Genomic DNA, 20,007 nt, shown 5'->3' on the forward strand with positions numbered 1-20,007 from the left:
CATAGTAAGAAGCAGAGACATCACCTTGCCGACAAAGGTCCGTCTAATCAAAGCTATGGTTTTCCCAGTAGTAATGTATGGCTGTGAGAGCTGGACTATAAGGAAGGCTGAGCGCCGAAGAATTGATGCTTTCGAACTGTGGTGCTGGAGAAGACTCTTACGAGTCCCCTGGACTGCAAGGAGGTCAAATCAGTCCATCCTAAAGGAAATCAACCCTGAGTGCTCATTGGAAGGACAGATACTGAAGCTGAAGCTCCAATATTTTGGCCACCTAATGTGAAGAGAAAACTCCCTGGAAAAGACCCTGATGCTGGGAAAGACTGAAGGCAAAAGGAGAAGGGGACGGCAGAGGATGAGATGGCTAGATAGCATCACGGATGCAATGAATATGAACTTGAGCACGCTCCGGGAGAGAGCGGAGGACAGGAAGGCCTGGCGTGCTATGGTCCATGGGGTCACGAAGAGTCGGACACGACTGAATGACTGAACAACAACAACAATGGACTGGCTGAGTAATGTAACAAAATGAATGGTAATTCCAAATGAAACTCTATTATTGTTTTCACTGCTTACTGGGGAGGATGAGGGACTGCAGTATAAAGAATGGTTGGCAATGCTTGTAGGAGCTGCGAGAACTGAGATTGCAAGGAGTAGGAAAAATGCTCAAGGTCTCTCATTCCGGAGATACCTGGATAGAATATGGTTTGTTGTGCTGGCAAAGAAATTAACCAGCCAGTTTCAGGTAGCTAGAGGAGAAATAAAAGAAGATAATTTTGTAGCAATTTGGTACCCATTTTTAATATTTTTCCAGGTTCTGAATGTTGAAGATGGACCCCCAACTAACCAATTGGATTTTTTGGCATAGAAAATTCTGATTTCATATAGAAACAGATCATTTAGTAAGAGACACAATAATGTAATTATATTACCTACAGGTAATATATATTTGTATATTACCTACAGGTATTGACAATTTATATGTATGACTGTATTTTATACATTGTAATAATTTTGCTTTTTTGGTGGGGGGGTTGAGGGAAGGATTTATGTATTTGTTATTCTTCAAAAATTTAAACACAAAATTATTTAAAATGCAAAAAAAAAGGCAGTTACTCCACTGTGTTCATTAACATGTGTCCTCAGAACACATGTTATATCAACACAGCAATGTCTCAGAAACAAAAGGGCCCCCAGTGTAGATCTTCCCTTAAACCAGTCTACTAATACTAATACTAATACTAATACTAATACTAATACTAGTATCAGTTTGTTAATGTAGTAAACTGTATGCAAAACTGTCTAGCTATTTTAAGTCTAATGTTGCTGGTGAGTCATACAACTCTCTGTCTGGGAAACAGAGCAGCCAGATGTGTGAGTATCCTCATACATCTACAAAAATTAAGGGCTTCTGCATGAGGTACAAGACCCTTGCCACTCTTATTCATAAATATATAAGAATTTAGGGTTTCTGATCAGCATGGCACTAACTTGAGAGTGGTACCCTAGAACTTCCTACCATGGACAGCAAGTCTTGAGCAAGAGTGTGAGTGGAGTAATGCGTTAGAGCAGTGGTTCTCAACCTTCCTAATGCCGCGACCCTTTAATACAGTTCCTCATGTTGTGGTGACCCCCAATCATAAAATTATTTTCGTTGCTACTTCATAACTGTAATTTTGCTACTGTTATGAATTGTAATGTAAACATCTGATATGCAGGATGTATTTTCATTGTTACAAATTGAACATAATTAAAGCATAGTGATTAATCACAAAACCAATATGTAATTATATATTGTGAAATATTTATTTCTAATTACAAATAAATGAAATTTTGTCTTGAAGCATGGTGTAGCATGGGTAACAGTCTTAATATAACAACCCCAAATTGGGACTGGAGTATTGGACTGGAGAGGAGCAGACAGCATCTACAACTTACATAACCCATCATATCAGGCATAAACTCAGCTGGTGGAATTCAAGATGGTCAGAAAATAAGACACTTGGGTCGGGAAGTCCAAGAGCCTCCTCCTTGATTAGGTATCTCCCCGCTTGAGGAGATACCTAATAGGGATCTCGGCAGGATGAAAGACATCCTCTGTGGTGAAAGAGACTCACCTTCTATCTAGGCCACTTTCTCCAACCTGCTGCCTTCCTGATGTGCTGAACAACAACTCCTAGCATCCCCAGCCTGTTCAGTTGGCCAAGCTGGCTGGGGATGATGGGAGATGCTGTGCAACACATTGGGAAGGCACCAGATTGGGGAAGGCTAAGCACCTCATCATATTCTCAACACATGGAAAAAGAGACTTTGATTGTTTCTTTATTATTTATTTCATAGATTTATTTATCGCTTATCATATTTTTAAAAAATATCTCTGAGCAGTTAAAGATGTCAGGAGTGGGGGCTTTGGAGAAAGGAGGTGGGGCTTCAGGAGAGAGTGAGCCCACCCCAACATCATCCTGCCCCCAGAGGTTATCACAGGAGGCAATCCGGCCCCTGGGGCCAGAACAGTTCCCCATCCCTGGACCAGAGTTCATTCCAACTCTGATGGTATGATTTTATCCCTCTGCATCTTTATGTTCTCCTCCCGGTCTTTTCCTTTTCCTTCTCCCTTACTCCCTCACCCCACATCTTGCCATTTGCTTTGTGTCATTGCTCCCTTAAAAAACTGAAAGTTACTATAAAACTTTATAAACTAAAACACACACAGCAGTTGGAGGCAGATGGTCTGATCTCTGGCGCACAACCCACCAGGGTGTTCCCCTGTGTGTGCCCCACACTGAAAGCACTTGCACTTTCAATGGGGCTTGTGCAGGAGCATGTCTTGGTGGGTCAGGTCCCATGTTAGCATGAATTTGGTAGCAGGAAGAATTATGTTTGGATTTTCTGCTTCAGGCACCCAATTACCTTGGTCCTGCCCAGGAAGTGAGCCCCGCTGTCAGTTCAATAGGGGCTTACTCTCAAGTAAGCTTACTCCCACATAAGCACACATTTAATTGCAGCCTTAATGACACCCATAGCCCACTCACCCCATTTGACTGCCTCTCCAGTGTTCCCTTCCAACAGGGCCATTTTGCACATGCTCAAGAGGCCCACTCTGCATCTTCTCACAGCTGCAACTCTGCACACGCTCAGAGACACCATTCCTCTCTTTACGTAAAAGGCCAAGACAGGGGTGGGAAGCCAGGCAATAACTTCAAAATCCACAGCTGGGCAATTGGGCAACTCTGGATAAAATCCAGATAAAAAGACAGGGACTGCTTGGTTGGACAAAGTTCTGAGGGACACCTCAGTATGACCACACTCACAATTATATCATTCTGCCTCATTGTCCCTCAGAACTTTGGCTCACATTAGCAGCAGTATCATCATCCACGGGGTCCTCCTCGTCACTTGATGACTGCTCTACTCTGCTGACAGCTGGTGGTGGTGGAGGGAGGTGCTGCTCGGGAATCCATTCCCTGTTGGAGCAAATGAAGGCAAGGGTGGAGACATGTTCTGGTGTGAGTCTGCTTCGGCGGGTGGTGACAATGTTGCCAGTGGTGGAGAAAAGCGTTTCAGAGGACACACTTGAGGGAGGGCAAGATAGATGCCAAATGGCGGCTTTGGTCAGATTTGGCCAAACGCCATGTTTTGTCTCCCAGTATAGGAGAGGATCACTCTCTGGGCTGCTCTGCATTCCCGAGAAACTCTCTGTGGCATAAGCTTCCAGTTTCTGGATAGCCACATCATAAGCTGATCCTTTCCTGGCTGCTTTGGCACATTTCCCCTGCCCGCTTACACTGAGCTCCACTGCCATTGAGGAGTACAGGTAGAACTTTCCACAAGATGCCCCTGTATCTGTATGTTGTGTTGGTGGTGCAGCTGCTGTGGCGTCATCATCGCCCCTCCTGCTGGTGATGGTGCTACTGCTGTAGATATTATCTTCAGGGGAGGTAGTAGTACTACTAGCCTCACTCTTCCCCAGCTCCTTCTCATCCAGAACATCTCTCTGGCAGCACTCCATGACTTTCTCTGTCAAATAGCTTTTTAGACTTCGGAAGTCAGGGTTCTGGTTTGGCAGCACCGCCGTTGTTGTGCTTCTGGAACCGTGGTTCAAGGAATGTGGCAGCAACGTATTTCATGTCCCCCCTCATCGAAGTGATGTGTTTGTTGGTGCCTAGCTCCTGCAGAAGGAATTCAGCAAGCCTAACTGCAGGATTGGAGACTTGACTGTCTACAGCACTGGTGCTCTCACAAAGGTCAGCATGGCGTTTTCTCAGCACCCCCTCTATAATCTTCAGTACAGGTAGAACTTGGCCCAGTGTAGCATAGTCTGCACTCAGTAGCATTGTGCATTCATCAAATATGTTTAAAATGTCCACCAGGTCTTGCATCCAGAGCCACTGATGTGGTGTGACAAAAAATGTGGAGTAGTGTTGTTTCTCAGTAATGTAGTCCTTTATAGCTGCTCTCTGCTCACAGAGTCTCTGAAGCATATGCAACGTGCTGTTCCAGCGTGTGCACACATCCAAAATGAATTTGTGTTCTGGAAGGCCACGGCTACGTTGGATGGCGCCGATTGCCTCCACTGCTGAGCAGGACTGCCTGAAGTGGGTGCAAATGGATCAGGCCACCTTAAGTAGCTTGCCTATTTTAGGAAATGCGTTGCTCAATCTGGAACGCACCACAAGGTTCAAACTGTGCAACGCACTGAACGTGTTTTAGCTGTGTGATGCGGGCTGCTTTTAGGTAGTTGGAGGCATTGTCTGTTGCTACACAGCCCACTGTTAGATTTAAGGGGGCCAACCAGGACTGAACAACACCACTGATGCTACTGCTGATGTTTTCTGCTGTGTGTGTCCCTGAGAGCATTGTGAGGGCCATTGTCGCTGTTCTCTAAGTCAGTCGGCTGCTTGCACTGATGGATACCCATTGGCGGTGACACACAGATAAGACTTTGTTTGATTACTTGTCCATGTGTCACTCGTTAAATGTACACTTCCTCCAACTGCACATTTCAAATCCTGTTGGAGTACCCTTCTGATTTCAGAAGCCAGGGCTGGAATGGCAACGCCACTAATGTAGTGACGAGAGAGGACATCCCACCGAGGGCACAATCTCTTCATGAAGTGCAGGAAAACCTCGTCTTCCACCAGGGAGAAGGGAAGCATACATTGAGCAATGAGGTCTGTCAGGTCGTGATTCAACCTTCATGCCTGGACGTTGTCAGAGGGGAATTTCTGTGTCAGTGTGAGGCATTTCTCAATTGACGCCTGCCTCTTAGCTAATTTGCCTTCTGTGCCCTTCTCACCCGGACCACTGCGTGAGGTCTTTGGAAGATGAGGCAAAGAAGGCAGTAATGTTCTTTTTGGATGGTTGTGGCAGGCTTTGCTAACTTTGTTAACTTTTGCTAACTTTGCTAAACTTCCTGTTGCTAACTTTGGGCACAAGAAGTGCATGATGCACCTCCATGTGTCGCCTCATGGCAGACATGCCCACTTGTCCACAGCCCCCTTCTTTTCCTAGCCACACATGGCTTCTATAAATATCACAAAGCACAACATAGCAGTCATTCTCTGCATATTTGAAGAAGCGCCACACATAGGAACTCACCCTGCCACTTCCATTTCTTCTTTGGGGAATGGGGGTATCGGTTTCAGATGAGGTGGCATCGGGAGCTGCACATTTCCGCTCATCTGTGGATAGTGTTGTTGTTGGCATTGTTGATGGCGCTGACCAGCGCTTAGCAGGGGATGTTTGTTCCTAAGGTTTGGGATTGCTCCCAAAGAACCCAGCAGGCTGGAACACAGAGTCAGACTCAGTCTCAGCAGGGACATTGATATAGAAGGGCTCCTCATCATCTTCGCTGTCCGGATCACTGATGAAACTAAGTCCTCCGGCCTTTTTTTCCAAATCACGTGAGCTACTGCCCACAAGGTGATTATCAGCAGGCAGCTGTGGACCTGGTTCATCTGTCCCACTTCCGCTCTCTGATGCAGGGAGGACGGTTGTGGGTGTCTCTCTGAAGATTAAAAATAGATAGAAGTGGAGTTTCATGAGAAATGCACCTTTTACACATGAGTAATAGCCAAGAGAATAAAGCTGTGTACTTGTAGAAATCTATGAAACATAGCTTGGAATTGCGATCAGTTAACATTACACAAGGTACAGATGTAAGCTACTACTGCACTAGCTAGCACTGAGAAAACAACACATGACACAAGGTGCAAAAAAAATGTACTGTACAGACTTCAAAACTCCACGAGAGTTATCTAAACGTGTCCTCACTGGTAAAAGTCTGAAAAGCATGAGGGAGGAGATATCTGGCTCCCTTGCAAGGTCCACTCCTTTGCATCAGCTCTATTATACCACTGTGTGAGACTCAGCACCTACAGGGCTGGCCCAAAGCATTTTGCTTCCTGAAGCAAAGGATGAAATGGCACCCCTCCATCCTACATAGAGCGACAGCTGAATCTTACTTGAACAGTGACAATGGGAGAGCTTCTCCACCACACCAGAGGACAACAAGCTGGCTGAGGAGGTACAAGGCAGTCTGAGGAGCACCCACAGTTCTGTGCCCCAACACCTTGCTGCTACCTAATGATAGGGCTGGTCCTGAGCACATACTTGGCAAATCCCACTGCCTTTTTCCGGGGTGCATTTGTGGTCCCCCGGGAGCAGTGCCTGATTAGTCAGGCCCTGTTTTAAAAACCATCCTCAGAAATGTGATTGCTTAATAAATTCACATTGCAGCTCTATTTAAAAGGCCAAACAATACAGCAAACTATGATGAATGGCTTTGGAAACAAAACAAGAACAAAACACTGCAGTGTTTTCCCACCGAAAAGGAGGTGTATCGTTTGAGAAATTATTGCAGTTCTTTTAAAGAGCTGGGGTTTTCTTTAGTGTTGGAGTACCATATAACATTTTAATGATATGAGATATGTTCACAGCAATGAATATGAATGAATGTAAAACAGTCATGTATGTTTTGTGGTGTTGAAGAAGAAGATCCCGTGGGGTAGTCTTCCCCAAATGGTTCCCTCCAAAGGTTTTGGACTTCAACTCCCATCAGCCCCAGCTGGCATGACCAATGGTAAAAGATGCTGGGAGTTGTAGCCCAAAACTTCTGGAAGGCTGCAGGTTGCAGAAGGCTAATGTAGGGACTAATCAATAATATTCGAAGATAATAATTTGTATCCAGATATTTACAAGCACCTGTGATGACAGAGTCTTACGAGATTCATCCTTTGGAATGATGTAGACATCTTGACTTTCATTCCGCCACTGTAAAGTCGCCTTGGGAACATTTTCATCTGCTTTGGAGACACTGCCCTTCCGCTCACCATCCATAAACTTTCTTCCTGTTCCTCTGGAGTTGTGGCTGGCTGTGCCTGTGCCACTTTCTGTGGAGGTAATTGGTGGTGTGTGCTGCTTGCGGTTGCGGGGTGGACTACTGCTGGGGCTGCTGTCGCTGCTGGTCACACCTTGGGCTTCCTCCTCTTCCATCTCATTCTTAAAATACCATTGAAAAGCAATGTCAGTAGTGTATGTTGTTGCCGGGCGTCCACGCCCCTTTTGAGTGCTGGATTGGCTACAGGTTCCTCTTTTCTCCATGTTCATGTCTCTGGGCAGAAGGAGACATAAATGCATGTGGCAAAGCTGAAATCATGTGAACAGCCTACAATCGCAGATATAGTGCAGTGTAAAAGTAGTTCCCCACCCATCCAGCCATCCAATGCTAACTAAATAGGGGCATATTGTACAGCAGATTAGGCTGAAAAGCCCAGGATGGAGGATGTAGTCCATCCACGCGGCCTGAAAAACACAAGCCTACAATACACACAGGATGTTGGGGGATGGAGTCCTTCTCAGCAAGCCTAAACACAGGCTGCTGGCCTGGCCTGGCTGCTCAGGCAGGCCCTCCCCAGAATCACTCAGAAACACTAAGTACATAGGGGCACATGACTCTTGGAGTTGAAAAGCACATTGATTAGTCCTGGAAAGCCCAGGAGGATGGAGGATGGAGTCCTTCTCAGCAGGCCTAAACACAGGCTGCTGAAGGATGCCTTCCCAGTTCCGCCCCGACCCACCCCAAAATCACTAAGCATAGGGGCACATTCAGGTAAAGTAAACATATTAAAGAACATACTTTCACTGTAATAAAGGTTGAACTGCAGTGCCATAGAACGGGGACACTCACAAACATACTCCTTGCAGCTGCTGGACACGGACACTCTGTCTGCAGCAGCGGCACCTCTGGTCTCTAGTCTGGACTGGAGCAACTGAGGCTGCCGGACACTCACACAGCGCCATCCTATGTGTGAAGGCGGGAAAATGGTTGGTGAGTTCCCTCCCCTCAATGACATTATCTTCTTGGTGGGGTGGGGGGGTGGCCTGGAGGGATCTCACTCACCTGACCTCACCTGACCTCACCTTCACAGACAATAAAAAAAAGATGAGGCTATGTGCACTTCATGACTCAGGCAGTCTACCTGCACTTCGTGACCCCGTCCCTCCCAGTGAAAGAAAGCCGCATCGTCGCAGGAAACTGCGTATTTATTAAATACTTTCGTAAAATCCCTTTCACCGTCTATGTCTATTTCTTTTGTCCTGATTTGTGAAGTTTCCTTCATAAATACTTTCGTAAAATTTTCGGCAGCGAAAAAAAAAAAGGGTCCGCGTGAGCTTCGGTCCAAGTAGATGGGGGCGCCCCGTTCCAGGGAAGGTTCCGCGGACCGGATGTGTCTGAATTCGATCCCATTTAACTTTTGGACAGAATTCTCTAACTTCCCTAAATATGGAGGGGATGTCAGGCTAGGTCCAGGAAGTTGTAAATACCTCCTTGAGAGAGGGGGTGGTACTGGTCTCTTTAGAGAAGGTAGTAATTAGGCCATTCCTGAAAAACCTAACCTCAACCTGCATGATATTAACTATAGGCCAGTAGCCAACACCTTCTTCCTGGGCAAGGTGCCTGAGCAGGTGATTGCCAGTCAACTCCAGGCACGCTTGAATGACACTGGTTATCTAGACCCATTTCAATTGTGCCTCAGGCCTGGTTTTGGAATGGAAACTGCCTTGATTGCTCTGTGGGATGAGCTTTGCTGAGTGAGGGACAGGGGGAGTGTGACTCTATTGATTCTCTTGGACCTCTTGGTGGTTTTCAATACCATCAACCATGATGTCCTTCTGTATAGGATGTCTGGGTTGGGAGCTGGAGGCAGTGTATTACAGTGGTTCCACTCCTATTTCGATGGCTGATTCCAGAAGGTGGTGCTGGAAGATTATTGCTCTGTGCCTTGGCAACTATGCTGTGGGGTTCCACAGGGCTCTGTTTTATACCCTATGCTGTTTAACAACTACATGAAACCACTGGGGGATGTTATCTGGAGGTGCGGGCTGAGGTGCCATCAATATGCAGATAACACCCAGCTCTATCTCTCCTTTTCATCAAATCCAGGTGAGGCAGTGGCTCCTCTGAATCAGTGACTGGGCACAGTAATGGAGTGGATGAGGGCCAAGAAACTGAGACTCAATCCAGACAAGATGGAAGTACTGTTAGTGGGTGGTTTGTCTGCCCAGCTAAGTAATATTCAACCTGTTCTGGAGGGGGTTGCACTTCCCGTAAAGGATCAGGTTTGTAGTCTGGGGGTGAATCTTGGATCCAGCATTGTTACTAGTGGTACAGGTGGCCAACTATAATCCTATCTGGAGATAGCCTAGTTACAGTTATCCATGCTCTGGTAACCTCTCACCTGGATTCCTGCAATGCATTGTACATGGGGCTGTCTTCGAAAATGGTCCAGAAAATTCAGCTGGTCCAAAACAGGGCAGTGAGATTGTTAATAGGGACTGGCCAATGTGATCATATTATGCCATTACTTTTCTATCTGCACTGGCTTCTAGTCCATTTCTGGGCCGAATTCAAAGTGTGATATTAACATTCAAACCCTAAAGGGCTTGGGGCCAGGTTACATGAAGGATCGCCTCCTCCCATATACACCTGCCTGGACCCTAAGATCCTTTTCAGTGGTCCTTCTCTGAGAGCCCCTGCCAAAGGAAGTTTGGTGGGTGGCTACTTAGAAAAGGGCATTTTCTGTTGTGGCATCCTGGTTGTAGAATAAGCTTCCCAGATTGTATTGTATTATATTGTATTTTATCATGTTGTATTTTATGGATTTAATTTTTGTGAACTGTCCAGACAGCTTCAGCTATTGGGCGGTACAGAAATATTATAAATAAAATAATAAATAAAATAAATAAACATTGTACAGTTTGAAGGGCAGCACCAAGGATTTTCTGCTTCCTGAACAAGAGGAGTAGGTGCAGAAGGCGGCTAGCATTTGAGTTCTTCCTCATTTCTGCACAAGAGTTCTGAACAAGAAAGAAGAATGTTGAGGTGTTGAGGATTCCAGATTGTTTTGAAATAGAAGCCTCTGGAGCTATTCTAAGATGGCTACCTCTGCTGTGATGGTCAACTCATCCTTTGGGCATTGATCAGTGGAGGCTGCTGGCTCCAATGTCGGTGGGGCTGTGAATCCTCTCTGGGTTTCAATCAGAATGCTAAAGGAGTTATCCAAGGTGCTGAACCCAATGCTGGAGCCTATCCCCCAAATAGGTTCATCACCTTGGATAGCTCCTTTAGAATTCTGACTTGTTGCATGATGTGCTCTAGTTAGACCCATGTACAAACTTACACACGTTCTAACAACTATGCACCTGCTTATAAGGAATCTTTAGACATTGGGAAATAGAGCATTCATGGCTAAGAAGGCAGCCAAAGAGGTCCACACTCAGACACTGTTGGAGAGGATAATGCCACAATGGCACATTTATTGGGGTTTACAAAGATTCAAGTACACAACTAGTTTGGGTGGAAGTAGCTGAGCAAATGGATTTAACACTTAAGGCCAGTTGGAGGTACTCCAGCCTTCACCAAGTTATGCTTTGCTGGGGAAATTAGCTGCATTCCTGGTGAAGCTGAGCTCCAGGACTAAAACAGTTTTCAAGACTGCTGGAAGGAGTCTTCCCAAGGCTTGAAGCATATACACACATACAGAAGGGAGGCTAGAGGCGGGAGGATACAATTTGTAGTAAGACCTTCTAAAACCAATATACCTTTTCTTGGGCTGAAGCCCTTTCTTGAAGACAGGAACTAGTCTATGTTGCAATTCCTGGTCGCTGGTGAAGAGGAAGGAAAGCAGTGAGCCTTGGCTAGGAGAGACAGAGCACCCACTGTTGGTACCTTGCTCTGGCAAGCAAGAAGCTTAGTGATTTCAGCACTGAGCCTTTCCTCGGGGATGAAAGACTCTCAAGTGATTTCAGCAATGGTGTGGCATCTTACCCCTGGACAGTAAGATGCCTAGTGATTTCAGCAGCATGGCCCCATGCCTCTGGGAAGAGGGGGATGCAGGACTGGGGACTGCCCAAACCTGAGGCTTCTAATACAGTTCAGAGAAAAGCTGTGACATCACAACTCTGATGAACCAGATACCTTTCATAGGCCCTGGAAATGATCCCACTTGCTATGGGATAAAGACTGAAGTTGGCCTTCCATCCCGTATAACAAAACAGGGTGTTTGGGGATGATGCCAGAAACAAAAGCCCTACTTACTCTCTTATTCTTTTAGTAAAAGATGACCTAACATGTTAATGACTGTCTTAAAGACAAGTGTCAAGGACAGAGTTCAACAATCACAGCATATTGCAGGTAGTTGACTAGGTAACTTACCAGATAGCCATCTTGCTAACCAGCACATTCATGTTTTGCTGAATTTTTACCCCCACCTTTGCCTTTGGGGAATGCATTTTAGGAAGTCTATTAGAAACTGAATTGTTTGATCTAGTCTTGTATGATGCTCTCAACCCCATTCCTGTGCTTTTCTCCCACCTTTGCTGAGGCTGGGGATGAAGACACCTGCCTTTTTGCCTGTCTCAAAATGGAGTCAGTTCTGTTCACTCAAAAGAGAGCTACTTCATAACAGACTGGTTCTGACTGAAACCCAGAGCAGATTTATAGTCCCACTGACATCAGAGCCACCAGCCTCCACTGGCATAGATGTATATTTTAACAAATAAACATGGTTCTAGTTTTTCATATCTAGATGATACCTTTTTCAGGGAAATGTGAGAACATCCCTAGAAGCACATTTTAACAGGTAGGGGTTACACATTTTTCTGAGAAGCCTAGTTTTACTTGCCCTTCAAAAATTCTGAATAAATAAGCTCTTCCAATTGCTGTATTGCAGATAGGAAGCTGCTTATAAGCGGGCAACCTTTCTTAAGCCAGACCTTTTATGTTTGGTCAAGTTCTATAATAGTCATGAATCAGAGCTGGACTAGTGTTTGCCAGACCTTTGTATTACATAGTTACAGGCTGAGTCAGCTAACTGACATGAATTTAATAGGTATCTCTCAGCCATTTGCAGCAACCCAGCTTATTTGACCATCAATGACAAATGTTATCTATGGACTTTGCTACCTTAGGAAAACAGAGTTCATTTTAGTTTTACAAGTTTCATCTGGTATTACCTGCTGTATTGAGATGTTTGTTGTTACTAAAGAGGTAGTGCCAGCACAAGTCATGGCACACAGTCTGTTGTACAGGCTGTCTCTGTGAAATTTAGCACAATATCCTGAAATACTTTTTAGATGAAGTAAATGATCACTTCAGTCTGGGATGTAGAAGAGGGCATGAAATCTGAGCAGCAGACTTGCACAGACCTGAGTGTAAGTAGTCAAGAAAAAATGGGAGTCTAGCATCTTTAAGAGTATTGGAAATACTCAAATCTTGCCAATGTCATGACTCTGATTTGTTGTCTCTGGAGAACAGACTGATTTTTGTTAACCCAGACAGGCATTTCAGCATTTTTAGCCTGCTTTAAGCTTGTAAAAGCAAAACAGAATGAGGAAGCATGCTAAATGCCACCTGGAGCTCTGCTGATTTAGAATGTTTTAATGCAAAGGAATTTGTGGGTAGGATGAAGGAAATCCCAAATGATATTTTTATGATTGGTTACATATAATTATTTTGTGGTCTTTGCATAGGGGATATATTTTTCTTGCAGAAAAATCACTTGCTGGCAGCCTGGTCATCAGCCAAAAGAGTCGCACAATTATGTTCTTGGGTTCCTGTGTGTGTTCTTTGATTTTTCTCTCCATATTTTTCATTTACTGTTAATCATTAGCACTTTGTATTGGTGTATTTTCATTTTATTTATGTGATTTAGTAAAGTTTGTAAAATCTAATGTAATATCTGGACTACCACTTTCAGAACCTAAAAGTGCAAGGTATAAATAAGCTGTAGAATCATAGAATCGTAGAATCATAGAATAGTAGGGTTGGAAGGGTTGGAAGGGGCCTACAAGGCCATCGAGTCCAACCCCCTGCTCAATGCAGGAATCCAAGTCAGAGCATCCCTGACAAATGGCTGTCCAGCCTCGTCTTGAAGGCCTCCAGTGTGGGAGAGCCCACCACCTCCCCAGGTAATTGGTTCCATTGTCGTATTGCTCTTACAATCAGGAGGTTTTTCCTGATGTTCAGCCGGAATCTGGCTTCCTGTAACTTGAGCCCATTATTCCGTGTCCTGCACTCTGGGATGATCAAGAAGAGATCCTGGCCTTCTTCTCGGTGACAACCTTTCAAGTACTTGAAGAGTGCTATCATATCTCCCCTCAGTCTTCTCTTCTCAAGGCTAAACATGCCCAATTCTTTCAGTCTCTCCTCATAGGGCTTTGTTTCCAGTCCCCTGATCATCTTCGTTGCCCTGCTCTGAACCCTCTCCACTTTGTCTGCATCCTTCTTAAAGTGTAGTGTCCAGAACTGGACACAGTACTCCAGATGAGGCCTAACCAGTGCTGAGTAGAGGGGAACTAGTACTTCCCGGGATTTGGAAGCTATACTTCTATTAATGCAGCCCAAAATAGCATTTGTCTTTTTTGCAGCCACATCACATTGTTGGCTCATATTTAGCTTGTGATCGACAACAATTCCAAGATCCTTCTCACTTGTAGTGTGGTTGAGCCACGTATCCCCCATCTTGTAACTGTGCATTTGGTTTCTTTTTCCTAGGTGCAGAACTTGGCATTTGTCCCTATTAAATGTCATTCTGTTGTTTTCTGCCCAGCGCTCCAGTCTATCCAGATCACTTTGAATTTTGTTTCTGTCTTCCAAAGTATTAGCTATCCTGCCCAATTTGGTGTCATCTGCAAATTTGATCAGCATTCCCTGCACCTCCTCCTCCAAGTCATTAATAAAAATGTTGAAGAGCACTGGGCCCAGGACTGAGCCCTGCGGTACCCCACTCGTTACCTCTCCCCAGTTTGAGAAGATCCCATTGATAAGCACTCTTTGAGTCCGATTCTGTAGCCAACTGTGGATCCACCGGATCGTTGTTTCATCTAGCCCAGTTTGAGCTAGTTTGCCCATCAGGATATCATGGGGCACTTTGTCGAAAGCTTTGCTGAAGTCGAGGTATATGATGTCTACAGCATTCCCACGGTCTACAAGGGAGGTTACTTGATCAAAAAACGAGATCAGATTTGTCTGGCAGGACTTGTTTTTGACAAATCCATGTTGGCTTCGAGTAATCACGGCATTGTTGTCAAGGTGCTTCCAGATGGATTGCTTTATCATCTGCTCCAGAATTTTCCCTGGGATTGATGTCAGACTGACTGGTCTGTAGTTCCCAGGTTCCTCCTTTTTACCCTTTTTGAAGATAGGGACAACATTAGCCCTCCTCCAGTCATCTGGCACTTCCCCCGTCCTCCATGATTTCTCAAAGAGAATAGACAGCAGTTCTGAGAGTTCTTCTGCCAGTTCCTTTATTACTCTAGGGTGCAGTTCATCTGGCCCTGGAGATGTGAACTCATTCAAAGTAATTAGGTGTTCCTTGACCATATGCCTATCGATCTCAAGCTGCAATCCTGCCCCTTCAGCCTATACTTCGCCTTTGTCGGGCGGGGGGGTCATAGACCCTCTTTTGGGAGAAGACTGAGCCCAAGTAGGAATTGAGCACCTCTGCCTTTTCTTTGTCATCTGTTATCGTTTTGCCATTCTTATTTAATAGCTGAACCACCATTTCTTTCCTCTGCCTTTTACTATGCACGTAGCTGAAGAAAGCCTTTTTGTTGTTTTTAGCATCCCTTGCTAACCTCAGCTCATTCTCAGCTTTAGCCTTCCTGATGCCATCCCTGCAATTCTGTGCTATCTGCCTGTACTATTCCTTTGTTACTTGGCCTTCTTTCCACTTCCTATATGTGTCCTTTTTTGTTTTCAGGTCATCCCTAAGCTTTTTGTGAAGCCACATTGGCTTCCTCTGTTGTCTTCCACCTTTTCTTCTTGTTGGAATTGTTTGTGATTGTGCCTTGAGAATTTCCTTTTTTAAAAGCTCCCACCCATCTTGGACTCCTTTTCTCATTAGCGTCACTTGCCATGGGACCTTACTGATCATTGTTCTGAGTTTATTAAAATCAGCTTTCCTAAAATCCAGGGTATGCGTTTGACTACACTCGGCTTTTGCTTCCCTTAGAACCAAGAACTCAAGTACAACATGGTTGCTTTCCCCCAGAGTTCCTGTAACTGCTATTTTATCCACTAAGTCATCTCTGTTGGTTAGGATGAAGTCAAGGATAGCCGATCCTCTAGTTCCTTCCTCTACTTTCTGTAGGAGGAAGTTATCTGCCACACAAGTCAGGAATTTCCTGGAGGGGCCATGTTTTGCAGAATTTGTCTCCCAACAAATATCAGGGAAATTGAAGTCCTCCATTACTACTACATCATGCTTCTTTAAAACATTGGCTATTTGCTTTTCAAAAGTTTCATCCTTGTCTTCCCTTTGTTGGGTGGCCGGTAGTAGACTTCGACCACCAGGTTCCTTTTATTCTTTGCTCCATTTATTTCAACCCAGATGCTCTCGATGGGGCTACCAAGCTCCTCCTCCTGTATTTCTGTGCAGAGATATGTATTTTTCACATACAGTGCAACCCCACCTCCTTTTCTGTTCCTCCTGTTCTTTCTGAACAAGTTATATCATTCAATTGCTGTATTCCAGTCATGAGAGTCATCCCACCAAGTCTCAGTTATACCTATCAGATCATAATTTCCCTCTTGTATTAAGAGTTCAAGTTCATTCTGTTTGTTTCCCATACTCTAGGCATTAGTATATAGACATCGAAGACCATGTGCTTCATAGTCTGGCTTTCTTCCTACATGTGTCTGAAGACTATTATTGGGTGCTATCAGAGCTGTTCTCTCCATTGCAGTGCATGCGCCTACGTCCATTGTTACCCCCAACATTACATCTCCCTTCCCCGTAGGATTCGGTTTAAAGCCCTGCTGATTAAGTTCTTCATGCTGTGGCCAAACACATTCTTCCCATCCTTTGTGAGGTGCAACCCGTCCCTAGCCAACAGCCCATCTTCCAGGAAGTATAGCCCGTGGTCCCAGAATCCAAATCTCTCTCGTCGGCACCACCTTCGTAGCCAGTCATTCACCCGGAGTATTTTTCGTTCCCTTTCTATCCCTCTTCTAACTACTGGAAGGATGGATGAGAAAACTATCTGGGCCCCAAAGTTCTTGAGTTTCCTTCCCAAAGCTTCAAAGTCTGACGTGACTGTACAACACTCTTAATTAATTTGGTTGGAAGGCTGATTTAATTTAACAACACTTTTAAAGCTTTCATGCAATTTACACAAACCATTTTTATATTTGGGCCAAATATACTACCATCTATGGCAGGGCTTTCCAAACTGTGTGCCGCGACACATTAGTGTGCCGGCGGCAGTGTGTAGGTGTGTCGCGCGAAATGCAGAAAATTGTGCGGAAGGGCACCGCGGAGCTCCCTTACTCGTGTTTTCTTCCCTTGGTCCCTGCCCCGGAACTTCCTAAAGCAGCTAATGATAAAGCAGCTAAGGCTTAGCTGCTTTAACATTACTTGCTTTAGGATCATGTGGCATCTTGACGTAGGATGCACATGATTGGCGGTGTTGGAGCAGTACGGCGAGGTAGAGGCGTGGGGCGAAGGGGGGGGGAGGCGCCGCCCTGGGAGCAGAGCTTGGCCGACACTGGTGCGAAGGGGCAGCGGCCCCTGGCCCTGCGAGATTTCGAGCGCGCCCTTCGCGGACTTCTGCACTGCGCTCCTGCGCGGCCAGGCCAGAGTAGCGCGTGGGTGGAAATGCCACCTGGGACTGGGACTGCACCAAGCGGGCCGTCCGCCGTCTTGGCCAGTCGGAACGGAGCTCAGTGGAGGCCAGAAGCCTCAGAATCAGTGTGCTCCCAATCACCCAGGTGAGCGCAGCTGCAGGCTCTCACCCCGTCAACGCTGACTGCACCTGCTGCTGGCTGAAGGGAGGCCACCCTCCCAAACTCAATGTGGCAAACAGCAAGCCACCCACCACGTGGCACTTATAATTTGATTTCTGCCATTTATTTTTATTTTTACTCTGCTGTAATTGTGGATTAACCACCCACCGGCAATATACCACCGGAGAGTGCTGGAACTGGACTCTGGACATAGGCATTGCAAATATTTACAGCAATATAGCCTTGTAGTGAGACATATATATTTACACCATTTTTGTTGGACTTTTGCTTTTCTACTTCATGTGTTTTTGCAGCTGAGCTCCTACCTGGGCCTATGTGTCCTAATATGTATTATAAATACTTTAGTTAATTTTGTTTATTTTTCACATTTTCTTGCACTTATTTACATACTGTTACTCATAAATGACAACAATGTATGTTATTATCTTACAAATCATATATTTTTAAAAATATAAATGAAAGGTTTTCATGAGATATGTTCTATCCCCATACATTTCATTATTACAATTTATGTATGTGTCTGTATCTCTTATAACAGGTTAGTTTAACCTCCGGTTTGCTAGTAAAACTGAATTACCGTGTCATGAAATGATGCATGTCTAAAAAGTGTGTCACCAACATGAAAAGTTTGGAAAGCTCTGGTCTATGGGATTCATCACACAGAGCTTTTATCCTGCTATTGAGATGGCTCTGTCATGGAAGTTTGTGGGCACTTTAGATGACGCTGTTACCCTCCAGACTCCCTTTACATGTGCTTCCTTCCCCACCCCTTCTCCCCATATCTGAGTCTTCCATTATCTTTCATTTATCTTGCTCCTCCTCTTGCCACTTTAACTCTTTGCATGGAGGAAACTAAAGCGGAACACAACACCCCCTATGTGACTGCAAATGCCATCTTTTATAGATTCAAACACAGCTCTGAAAAAATGTGTTTGTGTAGAGGCAGTAGAAGCCAGATTCAAAACAGGAACATTGTCTCATCAAAAGTAATTTAAACATAGTTTTAAACTTATTTAGACTAGTATTATACCTTTTAAATTTCTGAGTTCTTCCATTTCTTTTTAGGATATATGCAAATTATTCTTGAGACATTTGGGTACTAAGTGCAGGGGGGGGAGCAATCCTATGGCCACTAGTCAGTGGCTAGACTGCCATAGGATATGTGGTTTTCCGAGTACCAATCTCACAGTCTGTGCTCCAAGGTCGGTTCCCGGAGAACCGATCTTCCCCCCCTTCCATGCTGCCTGGAACAGCCCTGCACTCTGAAGAAGAGCACAGAGTGGCCAAAACGGGGTGTTCCAGGGGGCATTCCAGGGCAGGGAAGGTAGAAGTGCCGGTATGACACATCCTATGTGTTACCCGGCAGCCTCCTCCCCCACTCTGCCTTCCCGTGGCTAGACAGACAAAATCAGCTGTCTAGCTGCAAATGCAGGGCAGGAGAAGTGTGGAGGGAATATCCCCTCCGTGCTTTTCCTGCCCTGCATTGGATAGGCAGTCACCTCTGAGTTCATAGGTGGCTACCTAACCCCATAGGATTGCAGCCTAAATGTTGAAAGGAAGTATGGCATCTAAATTATCACTGCAGCAACCAGTCTGGCTATACATTGGATGTTCCATCATACTTCACATATGTGCCACTGAATTATATGGCAATTATAAATGAGCAAGTACCAATCTCTATACTGCTTGATGAAAGAGAAGTGTGTGTGGTGCATGTTTCATGTTATGGAAAAAGACCATTCCCCTTAAATGATTGTCAAATGAGGCACAGTCTGCATAATGACTAAAAACATGTTGGTTTGCAACTAAACTGGATCAGAAATGCATGCATATTATTTAATTACTTCAAGAAGTAGATGAATATAGTATACTTTAATCAAAGTTTAACATTAAATCATACAAAAGTTCGTAATTAGAGAAAAAAGAGATCTTCAGCTATTGGGCGGTATAGAAATAAATACATACATACATACATACTGTGGTCTGTTACTAATTAATTGACTGTGTATTTTTTTTGTCTCCAAATTATTATTCTCTCACTCCCTGAGGCAAAGAAGCAGTATGTAAGAGAGTGAGAAAGCCAGAAAAGAAGCAGTAGCATTAATTGTGCATAATTGCTCATTATGAGTCTTCTTCAGGGTGCTGAATACTCTTTTCATGTTGACTTACATGGTTTGATCTCATAGGATTAAAAAATCTGAAAAATAACATAAACTAATTTGGCTTTATTATAATATTATTATAATATGGAAGTTACTATCTTGAGTATCCAGCAGGACTCTAGTCAGGGTAGAGGATACTAGGTGCATTTATAACCCTTGTTTGTTTGACTAAGGTGAGAACCAAGCTATGGACATCCTTGGCACTCTTATTCGTACTACTTGCAGCGTGACTTTGATGACCTTGCATCTTAATAGGGTAGAGAGTTGCAATGAAACTATAGAAAAGATGTCTTTCTTTGAGGTGGAATGTCTAGGGCCCAGTCTGTCTTCCTTTGAATACTGCCAGCATGTTATGCAGGTCTGCACATATTCTGTTCATCCTCATCCGTGTTGAATTTCAGACATGCAAATTATATTAGCTGACTTGTTCTGTGTGAAAGTTACAGGAACAGAGATATTTCTCTCACATGCACACACATACACACAGGCGTACAGGCACACAGACACACATGTGGTCAATACTGGCGTGCACTCCAAGGC

General features: G+C 44.7%; 1 protein-coding gene across 1 annotated transcript in view; it reads left to right on the top strand.

The window, feature by feature from the left end:
- Positions 1-12,535: 12,535 nt before the first annotated feature.
- TMCC3 (transmembrane and coiled-coil domain family 3) overlaps positions 12,536-20,007 on the top strand; it is a 123,478-nt gene continuing 116,006 nt past the window's right edge. The window contains exon 1 of the mRNA XM_084810240.1: positions 12,536-12,711. Coding sequence (XP_084666366.1) covers positions 12,643-12,711 — 69 coding nt within the window. The 5' untranslated portion in view covers positions 12,536-12,642. The remainder of the gene's footprint in view (positions 12,712-20,007) is intronic.

Source organism: Heloderma suspectum, chromosome 7, assembly GCF_057233095.1.
Source record: "Heloderma suspectum isolate Gila_16-S chromosome 7, 16-S_ref, whole genome shotgun sequence".
NCBI classification, from domain to species: Eukaryota; Metazoa; Chordata; class Lepidosauria; order Squamata; family Helodermatidae; genus Heloderma; species Heloderma suspectum.